This window comes from Triturus cristatus, chromosome 1_2 (genome assembly GCF_964204655.1).
Source record: "Triturus cristatus chromosome 1_2, aTriCri1.1, whole genome shotgun sequence".
NCBI lineage: Eukaryota > Metazoa > Chordata > Amphibia > Caudata > Salamandridae > Triturus > Triturus cristatus.
In genome coordinates this window covers 282,467,932-282,486,157 of record NC_140580.1, presented here as the reverse complement: position 1 = coordinate 282,486,157, position 18,226 = coordinate 282,467,932, and the positions used below count along the sequence as shown (strand labels likewise).

General features: G+C 44.6%; 1 protein-coding gene and 1 long non-coding RNA gene across 3 annotated transcripts in view; one reads left to right on the top strand and one right to left on the bottom strand.

Moving 5' to 3' along the window:
* The window catches only part of ZFAND4 (zinc finger AN1-type containing 4), a 242,021-nt gene that overhangs the window by 125,968 nt on the left and 97,827 nt on the right, over positions 1 to 18,226 (top strand). For both annotated transcript variants that reach the window (XM_085603760.1, XM_085603757.1), the window contains exon 7: positions 12,151 to 13,317. In XM_085603760.1, coding sequence (XP_085459886.1) covers positions 12,151 to 13,317 — 1,167 coding nt within the window. The remainder of the gene's footprint in view (positions 1 to 12,150; positions 13,318 to 18,226) is intronic.
* LOC146867172 (uncharacterized) overlaps positions 1 to 18,226 on the bottom strand; it is a 245,473-nt gene that overhangs the window by 169,511 nt on the left and 57,736 nt on the right. The gene's annotated exons all lie outside the window — the stretch shown is intronic.

Sequence of the window (18,226 nt, the reverse complement as noted above, 5' to 3'; positions counted from 1 at the left end):
TTTTATTGATGGGCCGAGTGGCACTCTTTTTAAAATGATTTACTGGACTAAATTTCTTTACCTGTTACAGAACATGCAGTATGCGGTCTTGCAGGCTTTCTTTCTGTGAGTGGACAGTGTAACGGCAACTGCTATGGGGTGGAGGCACTCTTGGGATTGCCTTGCGTATCCTAACTAGATCCCCGACCTAAAACTGTATTACTGGACCTCGCAACTTCTAACGGTGAATGACTGGTCCTTTGTGGACTTGCGGGAACCCTCATTGCAGGGGGACAGTTGAGCCATGACAGCCAGGGGTATCCCATGGAAATATATGGTATGTGCAGCCGGGGCTGGAGGCCTGTACCGACGGCCATGGGCCTTAAAATCTGGCAAGAGGCCGTCCAAGCACTGGGATGGCATGGAAACTTACATTAGAAACGGCTCTGTGAGCCCTAATGCCAGACCTCACTAGGCTCCAGCGCTTTCGACAATGGGATATTCTGAGAATCTGCAAGCTGGGGTATGTTTGGTGCATGCTGTAATTTGAGGAGCTTCAGAAACAATATAAGCTTCATGATACCTAGAGTTTAAGCATGCATTAGCAATATGGCCCCATTCTCGACTCTGTTGAGGGCAAGTCTTCATTGGAATTTAGGCTCTTGGTGGCACCACTGCTGAAACATATGGTTTCTCAGAACTCTAGGGCACTGGTAACCAACAGCCACGTCCCCCTCCAAGCCCTTCGGAACAAGTGGGAAGTAGAGTTAGAAACCTTAGATGATGGAGACTGGGAGAAAGCCTGTATACGCCTTATGGAAGTGTCCCATGCTCCAACCATTGTGAACTAGAGTAGGGCAACTGCTGTTGTGCACCATAAGGGAAACACGGAAACTTACACCATCGTTAGTGGTATTGGAGATTTGGAGTGACCAAACACCTTCCAAATATGCACCATTGTTTTGCAATGTTGCTTTGATGGTGGCAACAAGAGACCGTTTTAATAAGTATGTCTTCTGTTCATCTCGTAGCCAGCTCCTATCCAATCCTCCCAGTTCAGTTTAGCTCACCAGTTCCTTCCATATTCAGCTATTAATTCCCCCGAGCAGGCTGATCGCCTATCCCAGGTCCGGGTCACTCGGTCTCAGATGGTCACGTACCACAAGAAGTCGATTTACAGATTTGGCTGTTCCGCATGCGACCATAGCCAGCGTCCTTCCTGAACCGCAGCTCTTTACTGGGCTTGTCTACCCTCCTCACAGCAATATCCGCTCTTTCCACCACCAGTGCCCTTACAAGTTCCCCTAGGAAATCTGCTCCCAAGTCAATGTATGTATATGCTCCGGGATTCTTATTCTCTGTTCTATTTCAAGTGAAGCTGCTTCCTCTTCTGACGCTAAGACAAAAACTGTGTATTTAGGAAAGCTTCCATTCCCACCAACAGGTCTTTGGAACTGAGGGTTAACGACCGGGACACTTCCACACTTCAAGGTCTCGAGATGCCGTCTTCTCCAGGGTCTGCTAAGGTGCACTCGAGAATGAACCTAGGACTACAATACAGAACACACTCCATTCCACTTCTGCCCTAGGTATAGAGCGAAATACCCCTGCACTGACCACATCGAGGTCTACAACCTCTGCCTCTCCCATAGCACGTCTAGACATCTTATGAACCCTGCCTTGCCTTCCATTGTAAAAATATTTTTTTAAATACTCTTCGAGAGAAAGTTGGCACACAACATAAGATTCAGCGGAATGTGGTCTCGACGACCTCCAACATTGTTCCCTGAGGGCTTCATCACTGACAAAGAGGTTAGGTTCCTCAAGCCAGTAGTGCAAAACATGACCAGTTCAGGCCAACTGAACCGCTGTGCCTCAAGGCCAGTCTCAGGCTCTTAAATTTCTAGCAGCTGTGGCAGAGCACTGCTCACATGGGAGTCTGACAGCAAGCTTGGAGCCAAACTGGAAACGGAATTAATATATGATAGACTTCTAGCTGCAGATTCCTTACCTTAGAATATCCCCGAGGTGTCAGAATGGATCTGGAAAATCCTGAGCAGTACTCCTACATGCTGCTAGGTGACATCCAATAGCTCCAGGCTCCTCAGTGGTACACATTCCCTGTAAACTGACCTCTGCACAGGCCACATGGGAGGCTCTCTGCATGACAATGAGTCCGCAAGCTCGACGTTGCCAGGAAGCTAATAGTGCTTCGGGCAGCCATATATTGATGCATTGCCAACTGTGTGAGCCTGCTGTCAAGGTACATTCACTACCATGGGGAGGAAATGGAGGAGCTGATAAAGCACATACGAAAGGCCCAGGAGCTGGTTGCTGAGGGCAAGACTATTAGTAACGCTAATAGTAGTTGTGCCCTCGACGAAGCCGACACAGTGGCTAGAGATATTAGTATCCTCTCTTGCAGCAGTACCTGGCATGGGTGATCCAGTGTCTCCGACACCCAAGTCAGCTTTCTATAAGCAGCCAACTAGTGGAGGCTCCAAACCAGAAAGCTCAAACCAGAGACCCCTTTACCAACAATAAGAGCATTGCTGTCAGGACCCCCAATAGCCTACATCCTTCCATAGAGAGGCCTATTGGGAGAATGAGTGTGGGAAAGGCAGAATTGGCTCCACACTGGGTTTCTCTTTGACAAAGCAGTATCTCCACTTTCTTCTTAGCCACATGACATTTATTAGGGGATGACTGAGGCACTTCCTGCCAAAGTGGGAAAGCATCACTTCGGATCAGCAGGCCTTTCCATCATGCTGGAAGGCTACTGCTTCAGGTGCTTCTAAACAAGGGATCAATTGAGCCAGTATCACCAAAGCAGCATGGGGGAGTATTTCCTATACGTTCTAATCAATTCAATAATCTTTATTCGATCTTATAAATAAAATCATAAAAGCCATGTCATAAAAAGTAAAACAATTTCTCATTACCAAATTCATTATTGTTCTTAGTTTAAAACCCCCATCAAAAAACGAACTAGAGAAAAACAAATAAAAGGACCATTTAACGGCTGTAAAAACAGTAGGGCTTCTAATCCCCGAAAAGTAAGCCCGTCACTGGCTTACCATCAGCCTTCTGTCATTGAACAGGTTCATCCTCTCCAAACACTTTCTTATGGTCACTCCTCTACAAGATGCTCTTCCCATGCTACTCCTAGGCAACTTCCTTTTGGAGCTGTATCTGAAAGATGCATACTTTCACATCCCCATCCATTCAGCGCACCACATCTACCTTCAGTAGATAACACTACCAGTTCAAGGTCCTGATGTTTGGAGACACTATGGTTAGTAACCGCACACTTGCGCAGAAACATCAGGCTCTTCTTTCAGTATTTAGATGATTGAACTGATCAAGAGTAACCGCAGGTAACGCTGTCTAGCACACACTCATACAGCAGTCTCCCTGCTCTACAATCTAGGTTTCACCATCAGTGTGCATCTCCAGCCACTGCAGATTTTACCTTTCCTGGGCTTAGTACTAATTGCAATAGCAGGCAAGATATACTCCAACAGAGGGTGATTGGATTCCAACAGCTTATTTTTCAGACACACCATCTTATACTGTTAGAACTGTCATGAAACCATCCGGAATGATGGCTTCATATACAGCAATTGTACGATATGCCAGGTTTCACATGTGCCTTCTACCAGAATGTGTCTCAAGGCAATGGCAAAGGACATTGGAAGGATATAGTGTTGGTAATGGCAAGGACTCCACACACTCTGTTTTGGTGGAACAGCAACAACCTGTTGTTGGGCGGGGCCTTGCTAGAACCCCTTCCACATGTTTCAGTCACTACTGACTCATCTATTGTGGGTTAGGTAGCTCAGCTCTATTACATTACTTTTCCAAAGCACCTGCACTCCTCCGCTCAAGTGGTGCATATAAGCTTTCAGGTAGTTCAAGCTTTCAGATTAGCCCTCAAAGTATTCCTCCCACTTCATGGAGAAAGAGAGTACTGATAAAGACAGACAACATGATAGCCATGTTTTGCTTGCTAAAGACAGGTAGCAGCCATTACCATCAGCTCTCTGCACTTGCTCAACAGATTTGGCATAGAGAATCCTGTAACAGCATTCACTTATTAGTAAAGTCGATGAATTAGAATTCCATAGGTATTTCAAATGGTTGGATGGCTCCAATAGTAGACCTTTATGCCTAGCATACAAAGCAAAATGCTAAAATGGTGCCTCCAGGTACCGGCACCGACAGTCCATGGGCAGTGCAGTATGAACTGGTCATGAATATTTGCTTACTCTTTTCCATCTGTCCCCATCTTCCCATATATGGTGAGGAAAATTAGGCAAGTGTCCTTGACCCTCATCCTAGTAGCTCCAACCTCTGTGAGACAACCTTGGTCATCCATGCTCCTGAAGGTGTCAGTCAGTCCTCATTAGAAGCTCTTGCACACTCCACACTCCAGACCTTCTCACTTAGCATCAGTGCCAGCACAGACCCCCAGATCCCAAACAACTGAACCTTGCAATTTGGCACATGAGTACCTACAGTTCGGCTACCTCTATCTTGCAGGGGATTGCATGGTTAGCCTGAGGGAAGCAGGAACGTCCGCTACTAACACATGTCATGTGGCCAAGTAAAAAAGGTTCATGCATTACTGTATCTCCAAGTAGATCCCTTTGTACAGGACATCCTTTCCTATCTCCTACACTTTTTTCATGCGGTACTTGCTTACACTTGTACACAATACAGTTACTTGCACCTTCAGCTTTCCTTCAAAATTAACAACACTGGTCAAAATACAAGTTATTAAATCTTCCAAAGGGGGTGGGGGGCGAAGTGTCTTAAAAAGGCTACCTTCAAGACCCTTACTGCACCCTTCTGAAGCCGTCATTGTTGTCCTCATAACACTGAGTCCTCCTTTTGAACCTCTACACTGATGCCAACTGCCCTTCTGTCTTGGAAGGTGGCTTTCTTAATTGCCATCAAATGCATTAGCAAACTCCAAGCTCTTACTATCCAAGAACCATTTTTTCTTGTTCACAGCTACCGGGTAGTGCTTTGCCCCAATCCAAAATTTCTAGCCAGTCGTTTTTCCCTTCCATATGAACAGACCATTGAGCTGCCCATCTTCTTTCCACAACCAGAGTCTGTAGCAGAAAGGGCTTTTCACACTCTGGATGTAAAGAGGGCGCTTATGTATTACATTGAAACGGAGCCTTTTAGGCAGTTGACTCAACATTTGATAGCCTTCACCAAACCCCACAGAAGGCATGCCATCTCTAAATGTGACATTGCCAGGTGTTTACTTAAGCGCATTCAGACTGGATATTCCAAGGCTAAGTTCACTCTCACTGTGCTCCCTAGGGCCCACTTCTGCATGCAAAAAAGGGGCAAAGCTTTTTTGGATGACATTCCATTAACTGATATCTGTAAACCTCCTGTTTGGTCAATACCACATACATTTACCAAGGATTACTGTGTAAACGGCATAGCGTGTAAGCAGGCTTAACTTGCGTTAAGAACACTTTTTTCAAACATCTGCATTATCTGCTCACTGGCCACCAATTTACAGGGGAAACTGCTTTGTAGTCTATGCAGAGCATGTGTATCTACAGCCACACATGCAATGAACGGAAAATGTTATCTTGTAACCATCTGTTTGTTGCATGAAGTGCTGTAGATTTACATGCACTCGCCATCCTCTACTGAAGAAAGCTGTAATGACAGATATTTTTCTTGGCAAAAAAAAATGTGGTCTCAAAAAGCACACATTACCCTTTTACACCTTCTATTATGTTCACCATGTTGTGTCTTCGACACTGCACTCCATTTACACTACACGTCGGCTGAGCAGAAGACCGTCTTAGGTGGAGCTAATGTGCTGGTCCCTTGAGGACCAAAGTTTGAGTCACAACGTCTTGTGACTCAAACAGCTTAGAAGAAAATCAAGTTGAATATGTTTGGGCCCAACACTAGATAGAATGAGTATGCAGAGCATGGAAATCTATAGTACTACATGCCACAGCCAGATAGTTACAGGGTAAGTAATAATTTCCAAACAACTGAAAACAGACTTCTGGAACATTTATATGATGATATATTGTTACAGTCTTTTTATGATAACGTTTATTGATCCGAGGCCTCAGATCAGCACACCAAAACATCATCTTGACTGCTAAATCTGCCTTATAATGTCTTTCTTCACATAATTGTCTAATAGGAGAAAAACCATTCAACAGGTCATCGATCCCCTGCCAAAGCAAATGTAAAGCAATCCATTAGTCCTTCATCAAAATGATGACGTCAGACTGATCATAACTCTGAATAAACCACCTCCGCTCCAACCATGCCACAACGTAACACGCTAACTTGTCCAGTTTTAAGATGCTATCAATTTATGATGTCAGTGCTATCTTTACTGCTTTTCAGGATACCATCTTTGAAGACTACATATTCCCTTCTCCTATCCTATCCTGGTAAAGGACTTGCACCACTTCTCAATAGAGTCCATGCCTCTCTTGAACAAAGTGTATTTTGGAGTAGTGCCTGAGGTGTGGAATTCCTATATCCCCATGCCCAGGACATATTGTTTGAGGTCAAGGACAAGTAGGCCACCCACTTGCAGCACAAACTCTTTAACTACTCGTTAACAGTATCACATTATGGTTGAGGGAAGGTCATTGTATGTAGTTATGGTAATATTTGTGTCCATATGTTAATGCTGCTTGAACTTGTATTTATGGTTAATTAATGCAAAGCCTTTATTATTAGGGTGAGCGCTCTAAGAAAAAGTAAGCTCGGGCTGCATTCGTAACAGTGGTTCAATTATAATAATGTGTACACAGGTTTGCAAAGTTGAACAATATGAGGCTACATATAATGCGCTCAGAATGCTGTCTGATTAGATGCAAATATTTCCAGAACCTTGAAAGCAAGATTGAGGATTTTATTGCTTTCAAAATAAAATGTTCACCAAAAAATGCAACTAGGAAAAATACATTTGGTAAACTACTGTGAAATATTAGGTACCGTTTCTTTGATTCATTGAGAATTTTGAGAAACTTTATTGTTGTGGGAGCTGCTGAACCCTCACCATTATAATAAACATTGGCAAAAAGCAATACAAAAAATGTGGTCTCAAAAAGCACACATTGCCCTTCTTTCTCCTGCAACAAACATATGCTAATACACTGTGTGACAGGGCCAGGCAGGCTTGGCTGGCCTTGCGCAGCCGAATATACTAGTGGGGAGATGAATCGAGTTCGCTCCTGCATCGTTTATGTCAACAAACACTCCATCCACTAACAACACCTGGTATTCTCGGCGCCAATGGCCAAACACTCACTGTCCCCTCCCAAATTGCATCCAGCTTCGTGACCTACTATGCAGAGTTATATACCCCCAATGACGCTCTGCCAGAACTGTTGATCCATCAATATCTTGATGATCTACCCCCCCCCCCCCCCCCACCCAAAGCCTGTTTCGGATGAGGCACGAGCAGAACTAGATGCCCCTTTGACGGTCGAAGAACCTAGCGCTGCCCTTGCCGACTTACGCACAGGCAAAGTCCCGGGTCCTAATGGCTTCCCATGCGAGTCTTATAAGCTGTTACAATCCCAGTTCCTTACTCATTTAGCGGCAGTACATGTGGCCCTTGAGGAGGGGAGACTCCTGGCGGCATGCAGAAATCGCGGTATTCCCTAAACCCGGCTGACCACCAGACCAACACTCATCGTATCGTCCTATATCGCTGCTGAATGTGGAGGCCAAATTATTGGCCAAAGCCCTGGCTAATTGCATCCTTCCCTATATGTCAGAATTGGTTCACCCTGACCAGGCAGGCTATATGCCTTGTTGAGCGACTCACCACAACATCTGACAGGCCCACAATGCAGTAGCAGTGATTGATCATCTGGAAGGCCCGGCAGCGCTGCTGCTGGCCGACGTAGATGGAGCATTTGTCTTGCTGGGGTGGACTTACTTGTTTTCCCTCCTACAGTGCCTAAATATAGGACCACTCTGATTCACTTTGGAAAAAATGGCACAGACCTCAGTTCCCTCGACGGTGACGACTTGACAGAGGCCTTGGAATCCCCGAGGGGCGCCGCAATAGCTTCTCGCCTCAGACTTATTCAGTTTAAATATTTACTTCTTGCTTATTTTACCAGATACAGGCTCTGGAGGGCGGGGCTGATAGATTCCTCTACGTGTCTACAATGTGGCAGTGCGGAAGGCACGCTTATACATACCATTTGGGAATGCACTGCGCTTAGCAGGTTTTGGAGGGGGATTACGAATTGCTTATCAGAGGTGCTGGGATAGGAAATACCTCTGTCTCCTAGGCTCGTCCTATTAAATATCACGGGCGAAATAGGGGGAAACCTCTATAAAAGACACCTGCTGTTTTCGGGCCTTACCCTGGCAAAAAGAGATATAGCTAGGGCATGGAAAGATCTGGCTCCGCCTAAATTGGGAGCTTGGAAGGCAGGCCTTGATTGGTGTATGGGTCAGGAACAGCCTATCTTTAAAGCACAGGGCTGCCCGCAAAAGCATCCCAAAATCTGGAAACAATAGGCAGATTTCAGGGGTCTCATTTTGGAACCTCCTTCACCACGAACTACTGATGTGGGAACCTTCTGAGAACGCATCGCAGGGAAGAGCGATGAGACAAAGGACTACGATATATGTGAAATTGCTAGATGGGTATGATGTATGGAATACTACACATCATGAGACACAGTCGTTTGTAAAGTTAGGGGCTGATGTTCACAGACCCAAAAGGTTTATCTTTTTGTATCATAAATGTCATATAGAAGTTACCTGCTGGAAAGCTATTCTATTGATCAATCTATATTGTCTTTCTTCTGCAAAGAGTTTTGAAAAAGAAAAAAAAACTCACATTGCCACAGTAGTCCCTGGCACTGAACAAAACTACTTTGCGTGCCAGTATGCTCTTGGTAAAAGAGCAGAAAGCTGTACTCACAATGAAGCCAGATCATAGATAGAAATAACTTTTTTTATTATAAAACTAGAAGAGCTGGCGAAAACCCCCAAAACATGCAAGTTAGTAGGTTTGCAGAGACTCAAAAAGTCATTCCCACTCTTGAACTATTGCTTACCGCTACTTCCAACCCCAGTATGTAGGCCTGCAGAAAGGTGGTAAAATAAGGGTAGTATTCAAACCCTACTATAGTATGAGCCTTGGCATAATCAAAGAGGCTGTTATTAGAGCCCCTATATAATGAGATCACTGCCATCATTTGTTGGCGCACTGTGTGGCACCAATGGGACAAGTGGATTTAATTTACAGGATAAGCAGATTTGATGCGACCTGTCCCATGGACAAGTAGATATTTTATTAGATTTCACACCCCTGAATGACCGAAGGTAATGGTTCTTAACATATGCTCTGAGGACCACTGGGGGTTTACAAGGCATATTCAGGAGGTCTGCGACTGTTTTACAAAATTAAATAATATCTAAATGAATAAATTAAAATGAATAAAGTATATACAGATGCAAAATTCAAAAACCTTTTGTAAATTAAGAAAAATATTTCAATATTTGAGCATTTATTTGGTGTAAACTTGCTTTTATATTTTTGTGTATTCTTTTGCGGTTCAAATAATAATTGCGTAGGCTGTTTCCAATAATGACTCCGTAGGGGCACCCAGATTCCATAATGATTCAATGGGTGTTCACAGAAATCAAAAGGTTAAGAACCACTGCCCTAAAGAAAGCCAGCAGACACAATGACAACTTAGCCCAAGTTTGACAAATTATCTATCTATTATTCCGTTGGAAAAAAACTGTTGCTTTTAACTTTCAGCAGTAGATCTAATCAAATCAACTTCCACACATGACAAGCTCAATTTATGGCAGTCCGTAAAGCGTGTATAATTCCAAAGTGCAGGAGATCTAATGCTGGCTAGTATCAAAAGACTTGAATTACACTTTTTACAAATCCCATTCAGGAAACAGTCACGAGGCAGCCATCATGTTTCTTTCCGCACAATGGGAATTTATTCAGGGCAAATTAATCTAATTTCCAACAAAGGTCCTTATTTAGAATTTGGCAGATGGTATACTTCATCATAAACATGGCAAACATCCTGTCCGCCATATTACAAGCACCATAGAGTATAATGTACTTGCAATACAGTGGATGGTATATCTGCGACGTTTGTGAAGGAGTATCTCTCCCCTTTGCAAAACTCGAAATAAGGCCCAAAGTTTTTACATGAGTGTCAACTAAAGCTCCGTTTCAACTACTAATTACGTTTTGAACTGATATGTTCAAGAGTTAATAGGTACTTGTGTAGTTTCGGTAAAATGAAAGTTTCATACATTGGCGTTTCAAAGGAGTTAACAGAGTGGCCTCTGTGAAGTCCTTTTCTCAAATTTGACACATGTAGGTGGCATTCTTTTTGATACCTATCTTGTTTGTCTTATATGCTTCAGTTTCCCAACTTCTCTTTTTATGGAAAAACACAAATACTGGCTGTCTCTACAGCTCAGACATACCCAGTCAAAATAAGAAAACGCCCTGTAAGAGAAAATGGGAGAAAATGTATTTGCCCACAAGTGGTCCACTGTCCAAGAAAGGGAAGAGGGTTGGTTCCAGAGAGCTCCTGGCTAGCTGGTTTCTGCTGGACTTTACATTAAAATTGAGTGTGATTGGAAATTCTAGAGATTCAACAAAGTTTGATAAACTGCAGGTGACTGGCCAGCAGCACAGAGTCATTTTGAGATGTTGCCATGGATCGTACTAGGCGTTTGGACCAATATAACCAGACAAAGAGAAGGTGCAGTTAGTAACTCTGGGATACCAGAGATCCACTGTCTTTAGATTTAAGGTAATAGAACACTTCATAAGTCCCAGGAACTTGAGGAGTTTCAAAATTCCAGAAGAGAAAGATAGAAAAGCCTTGAAGCGTTTTTTTGATGTGCTGGATGGCCTAACCTCTGGGGCTTTCATGTAAGGTGCTCATGTATGGGATGTAGTGATGTTACTTGCTGGGGACACCGAAGCAACAATCGGCACTAGTGGGTTCAGGCTTCATGATTATCATGGTCCTGAGAGAGAAATAGACCAGGGACAGAGTCCTGGAAGCACCCAGCAAACAGTCAAACAACAAATTATTGGCACTTTGATAGCAACTGGTCCCAGGTCCTTCCTGGGCCACAGGAGGAAGAAGATTAGAGCTTGAACAACTGAGGAAAGATTTTCCAGTAAAACGAACACAGGTGAAACTTCTATCTTCTAATTTGAACATAACAATCAAAGACAAAATATATTTCTTCTACAGTGCCAGGGACTCCAAGGAACTTTCAGATTCCAAAAAGGCACCATGCATCTCAGTCGCTTGGTATAAGAGAACCTCAACAACTTCAGTTGGCCTTACATTCTAGAACTGCCCCAAGTGTTGTGACCAGTATGTTAGATATTTTGTGCTTGGAAGGAACTGGAGACAGTAGCGTTTAGTTAGAGTTGGTATTCAGAATGGTTGAAACCATCAGCAGCATAAAGCTCCGGGATGAAGAATTTCTAGTCATGTAAATTTAGTTTTGCTATTTACAAAGTTTGAAATGGCATGGCGTTAAAAGTAGGAGACTGTCCTGGTTTTCTTGCTCGATAGTAAGGAGATCAGACTTTGGGATATGTAATAGTTGTCAGGTAGATGTGATAGGATGGGTTTGTTGTGGTGCCTGTTCTGTAGTTACATTTAATTTGTATGCTTTTCTAAAATATAAGGTTTGTGCACCAGAATACTATAACATTATAGCCCACTCCTGAAGGCTGTACTAGGCCCTCTACCAGAGTTGTAGCCTGTGCCTAAAATGAAGGCGTGGGCCTTTAATGATCCATGTACTTTGAGGCAAAAGGATATATAGCTATTAGAAAATTCAACACACTGAGTAACAGTAAAAGAAATACTGGAATATTGGAGTGGATGATTTATACCAGCTATTATTGTCCCTGTACCATTCAGTTGACTTGAAGGATGCTCCCAACATTTTAGTGTTCTAATATAACAAATGAGCGACTGATTTGTGATTTTGCAGCCACTATTATGATCTTAGAGTCACAAAAGTTCAGACTATTTTGTTGTTGTGAAAAAGTACAAAATTGTTTATTTTATACTAAAGAATGTAATGTCCTAACATATTTGTTGTGTTTTATTTTTCTTCCTTTAGCCTAAGAAGACCAAGATAAAACCAAGACCTCCAGTGGCTCCTCGTCCTTCTGGCAGTTTAACAGTAGCTGGTCGTCATAGACTTTTAAGAGTGCTCCCACACATTGGACAGACAGGCTTTTCATCTCCTGCAAGTCTACATCCCACACAGTCTTCACCAAATGCTCCTTCGACTTTGACAACAGTTACTTCTTCTATAAGAACAATACCATCCATTTCAAAGGACTACCAAAAGGGAGAAGAAAACTGGGATAGTCCCATTTTGTCACCATCTAGCATTGGGCTGCCACCTAAAATCTCGCGTTTGGAAATTGAAAGTTCAAACTTGGATAATAACAGTATTCTTCCATCTGTTTCTGGTCAGCTTAAACAAGCAGGTGACTCAAAGTCAAATTTAACTTCAAAAACTAATGAGGACTGTTGCTTTAATTTGGGAGTTCCAAATTCTGAGTTGTATGCAGCTGAAGACAGTCCTATGCCTATAGCAGAATCCTGTTCACTGTTCACACACGGAAACCGCCCTGAACACCAGAATGAACTTTATGGTGTAAGAAAGATGAATGCAGAGTTTGGACTGACTAATAAAGACAACAATTCACCAATTGTAGAGCAGCCATTTGCGCCTTTACCAAAATCATTGAGTTCTGAATCGGTGAACGCTAGCCTTATCAATACTCATGAATTAAATCCACAGAGAAACAAACTTTTGTCTCCACTTCGCTGTTCTGCACAATTAGCTCGTGGGCAATTATTGAAGCCTCAAAGACAATCCAAATGTTTTGATATTGGGAGCCTACGACCAGCTGCCTCACAAACTATGCTTGGGTCATTGGAAGTGCGAAACATGGGTGATTCTTCATTTACAAGGACTAGTAAATTTAAAGGCGTTAAAGTAGACTCCCCTGGCAAAAGACCAGATATTATTTCCAAAACAGAGGCTAGAGATATCACTGAAATGGCCAATAAAGCTTCTAAAGAGCCAATCTGTTCTGTAAATAACTTGGAACTTTTTGCTTCTCTGGCACGAAGCGCAAGCCGGGACAGCTTACAGAACTCCTGTGGCACAGGCAGACTGCGAAACTCAACGATTGCATTACCTTCTAATCTCCAGCACTTTCAGGAAGAAACCTTTAGGGAAACTTCATCCCCTATCAGAACCACTGATTTTGTAAGTATATTAATTATTTCTGATATCGGTTATGTAGTTGAAGACATTTTAAAAAAGGAAACTTCACTCAGCCATGCTGCCATCACACAAATACCCGCGTAAAGTGTGTTTGTTGTATCAAACTCCAAATGTAATGGTATGATTTTTATTCAGTTTACCAAGAAATGCATTGCTTTCTCTAGAAGTGGGTTTTTAATTGATTCACATTCTTCCATTACCTCCTTTTACACTTGTTAAATCTGAAGTAACAATATGTGTTCATTTAAAATGATACCATGTGTAGGAAGGTGGAATCTGACTTAATGGTTGCCCCCAACTTTTTGCCTGGTATTTGAGTGGTTTTCGACTAGTCTGGCTGGGATCCTGCTATCCAGGACCCCAGCCTATCTGCTTTCACCCTAAAACTAATGTGAAGTACCCTAGGTACAAACCAATTGGATGCTGAGGATGCCCTGACAGTCCCTTGTAGATGGTACCCTAGGTACCCAGGGCATGGCTCAGTAGGCCTACCAGGGCTGTAGCACTTATTGTGCCACCCTGGGACAGCCATACAAACTGACACCACCAGACCACTGCTGTAGTCTGGGTAAGGTGGTGCTAGCACCCCTTACAGGGATATAGGTACCCTATATCCCACCCCATTACAACACATATACTCTCATAGGTCACCCCTATAGCAGGCCTTGCTAATCCTACAAGGCAGGGTGCTGAGGTATGTGTGAGGGGGGACCCCTACCCGAGTAGGGCCTCTCTGCAACCTTCGAAAAATCATTACTGGGTTGTTTGTAGTGTAGCCATACCATATACTCTTAACCGCATTATAAGTCTATTGCGATAACGCGATAACTTGAGAATGGCTACACAGAACCATATCGTGTTTGGTGTCAAACATGTAGAAATCCTACCCCCAGTCCAGCCATGGGCATGAGGGTACGATTCCCCCCTGCTAGAGAGGCGATATGGGAAAAGCGGCAGAATTTAGACACCAATTTAAAAGTGCACAAGTAGTACCAAATGGCTACTGCCTGCCACCTACACGACCCTGGCTGGCTGTTGCTGGGGAAAATCCCAGCCTCGCCAGCTGGACAATAGGGCTCCTGTGGCAGGGAGGTGCTAGCATCTCCCCAGACAGGATAATGTGGATTGGAACAGGGTGGGTGCACCAAATGTCCTTTCAGAGTTGCACGTAGGCAGCTACAGCGCCGGCATTCTGCATACACCGCTTGGAACCGGTTTAGGGGCATCCTGCCCCTTGCCCAGGCGGGAAACACACAAAGGGGAGAGGGTGTAGCCACCCTTTCCCGCCTCACCACTCATTGGTGGACTCTACTCTGGACACTCCCCTAATCTTGGGGATAAAGGTGAATAACGTGGCCCCAGAGCCTCAGATTAATCTTGAACTTTACAGTCTTGACCTTCGACTTGCTGCTGCCCAGCTGACGGAAGAAATCTCCCTTGGGGTAAAGGAGTTACCCCCCTGCTTGGCAGGCACCTGAAACACTGCAAGTGACCCGGTTGGAACCTCGCTGCTCCTACAGACTTCGACGACTTCCAGCACCCTTGAGGTGGGTTTCCTAAGCATCCCAGAGGCCAGTGAGTGTGCTCAGTGAACCTGAGTACCGTGGACCGCGTGGGTGCCGAGATTCCCAATACCCCAGGACACCGGCCACCTCTTGCGTATGACACGACCCTGACCAGTGGGGAAGTTGTGCTTTGGCCCATTATTGAGCCAACCATCAAGCAGCATTTGTGCCAAAGACCAGCGCCCTAGCCCCCTCCGGTGACCCTTGGGCTCCCTTTTACGCACTCCATTTTGCTGCCTTCCGCGGACCCTTGTCTCTCGACTTGTGGGCCGAGCGGAGGACAATCTCGACAACTAAGAGCTCCCCTGGTTGCTCCAGGCCTGCTCTACAGTCTCTCCAAAGGAGACCTCTCACAGACCTCGTGGATCTGCACCAGTAGCTGATTTGTGCATCTTGCGTGGGTTGCGGTTGCCAAGGCTTAGCTGATCCAATCCGGACACTAACACCGCAGCGACCCTCATCCGACGTGGGACAGTCACCCTCCAGAAGCTGGCCTTCCTTGAAGCCTCCCGGAGCCCGTGGCTGCAGATCCAATCTACACCTCTTTCCACTTGAAGCACCCGACATTGAAGGGCTCTTTGCTTGGAGCTCCCTGGTCACTGTGCCGTGACCCAGACTCTGTTCCCTCTGCTTTCAGGTTCTTCTCTTCAACTTCTACAACTTCAATCTTCACGGCATCATCAACGCTTTTGGCTAGCGGCACTTTTGAACATTTTCCCATTGAAAATCAGCCCGCGACCCGACATCGAAAACGACCTATGCACCCGGCTTCCCTGGGGCAGGTAACAGTGGTACCTCTGTACTCTTTTGGTAGTGGGCTCCTCAAAAGCTTAAGTCTAAAGTTTTAACTTTGTACTCCTGCTAGAAATGACTTTAATCTGTGTAAATCAAACCGCGACATTCTCCATAGGCTTTAATAGAGATCCCGATAGCAGCTATTTCCACTGCACGCGCCTCCCGTGGGTCCCCTTCCTCATAACCTGGGGTGGATTCTTAAGGGGCCAGCGATCCTAAATGCCCTAGGCATTGTCTGTAGAATTGTCGTGGTTCTTATACCACTTTTTTGATATATGGTTTGGTCCCCCCCTGGGGCCCTGTGATTCCTGTGCTATTTATTGTGTTTATAAATGCTTGTTTGAATTGTAACTTTGCCACTAGCCTCATAAAGAGACTGTGGGATTCTGTCTAGAATAAATACATATATTTTATATATATATACCTGTGTGGGCTACTCTTTCATTTGGCTATTCAAGAGGTTATCCATGGTAAAACAATAAGCTTAACACTCCTTCAAGACTTAGCCTGAAGGCTGCTCTCCGCAGCTACCACTAGGATAGCTTTCTTTAAAGGTTGTCTTAAACCTATCATCAATAAGAGTCGAATTGGACTGGTGCAAGGTATCCCCTATAACTAGGAGACAGCATATGCCAGGCCAACTTCTCACACCATGTACAACCAATCTGCCTTATTGTATAACCCAGTTTTGGACCAGCAGTGCAGAGTTCATGACCTAGAGGTTCTAGTATCTTCTCTATCAAATGACTAGTGGAAGGAAATCCTCCAGCAGTCTGCTGCTTCAGATAAACTTGAGTTGAATGAAGAAAGCTCTCCAGTTACTGCTACAGACAAGGACATTTGTTTACTTTCGCTCACCTAGGAGCGTTCTTATTTACAGCAGTTCCAACTCCGGTACTTTGGTGCCAGCTGTTAAGACCTTTGATTCCAGTAACAAGACATCTTTGCTAAACTGCACTCAAGGGTCAACCCCACAGAGTTGGAGTTGGGAAGCACTGACCGCTTAAGGTTGAGCATCACTCCTGATTAAGTTGGGCTTCGAGATTTAAGACAAGTCTCAAAAGGCACCAATCTTCTGATGTGGCTCATTTTGCCAACACCTCTAGACCCCGAGAGGCTCAGACGGTCCTGAGCAAGCTCTATCTAGGGGCATCGAGCAGCACTACTCATTGGTGCCAGTGAGGCACTGAAAAACATGTCTTGGATCTAAAATGGGCTTCGAAATTGACACCCAGACACGTCTCCAAATCGGTTCCGAAAGAGCCCTCGACCCCAAGGTTGGACTTGAGCTAAGTCCCTTTTTATTCTGTTGCTTTCTGGGGCACTTGATGTCTGACAGAAGAATATCTTTATTCATTCCTCCAATGGAAAAATCCTAACTAGACCCCTCCTTGCAGGAGCAACCACACTCTTCCCAGAGCAGTAAAGAGAGAAGGCTCACTTTCAAGGAACAGCTGCCCTCTAAGAAGGTAAAGGACTGGTCCACTAGTCAAACTGCCTCCCATGGCACTCGCCCTTAGGCCTCCTACATCCCCACTTCCTCAGTTCCTATAATCGTCCTCACATTCATGACACAATGAGTCGGAACAAGGTAGCCACTGCATTCCTTTGAATGTTACTTTGAGCCTGGTGCACACTCTAGGAAGGGGATCTTGACTAGGCTAATCGGGTAGACCCCCTGGACAATCTACGCATAGATCCAAACCCTATTGAGGCTCCCCCTCTTCCTCACCTGACAAAACTACTCCGTACCCCAGAACAATACAGAGCAGACCAATACCACATGGTTACGTAGTGCAAGAGGATGATAACTTCTTGAGTGAGACCCTATCCAAAACTAAATAGTCTGCAGTCCCCCAATTCTACTCACCTCCCCCTCCATTATCCTAACCTCCAGTTGAAAATAAATGTAATGTTGGCCTACATTACCTGGTTTGCATCAGGGGCCAGGTCATGCCTGACTAGCTATTGGTTCATACTGCTAGGAAAAAAAGCCTCCACACAGACAACAGGGGCTGCCCTCTACCAGATAAGGAGAGCAAGATGACCTGTGTGGCTGGCAAGTATATGGGTATTGGGTCGGCCACATAATGGTGGACCGCAGATATGGTACTCCCCAGATATGACCACAATAAATAGGAGATGGAAAAACTAGTCACCCATCTCCCACCCACCACCACCACACCCAAATCTATTACTAAAGATGTCAGGAACAGGTGATAGGAGGCAAAATCATTTTCAGCACCAACATGAAGTGTGTGTTGGACTTTGCTGATAACATTTCAAGGGGGAGGAACACCATCATCCTGCTTCACCGACATGTCTGACTTGATGTCTAGTTTCAGACCGAAGGTGCAGCAGCTTTTCATTGTGCCCTTTGGCGGTGGGCATCTCTTTGGCCCTCATGTCGACTCCATGCTGGAGAAGATAAAGCAGAGACTGCTAAAAGTGTGCCATACAGACCTCAGCACCTAGGTATGACTTCTAGAAGCAATAAGTAACAATGCTGCAAGTGGTATCATTTTAAACAA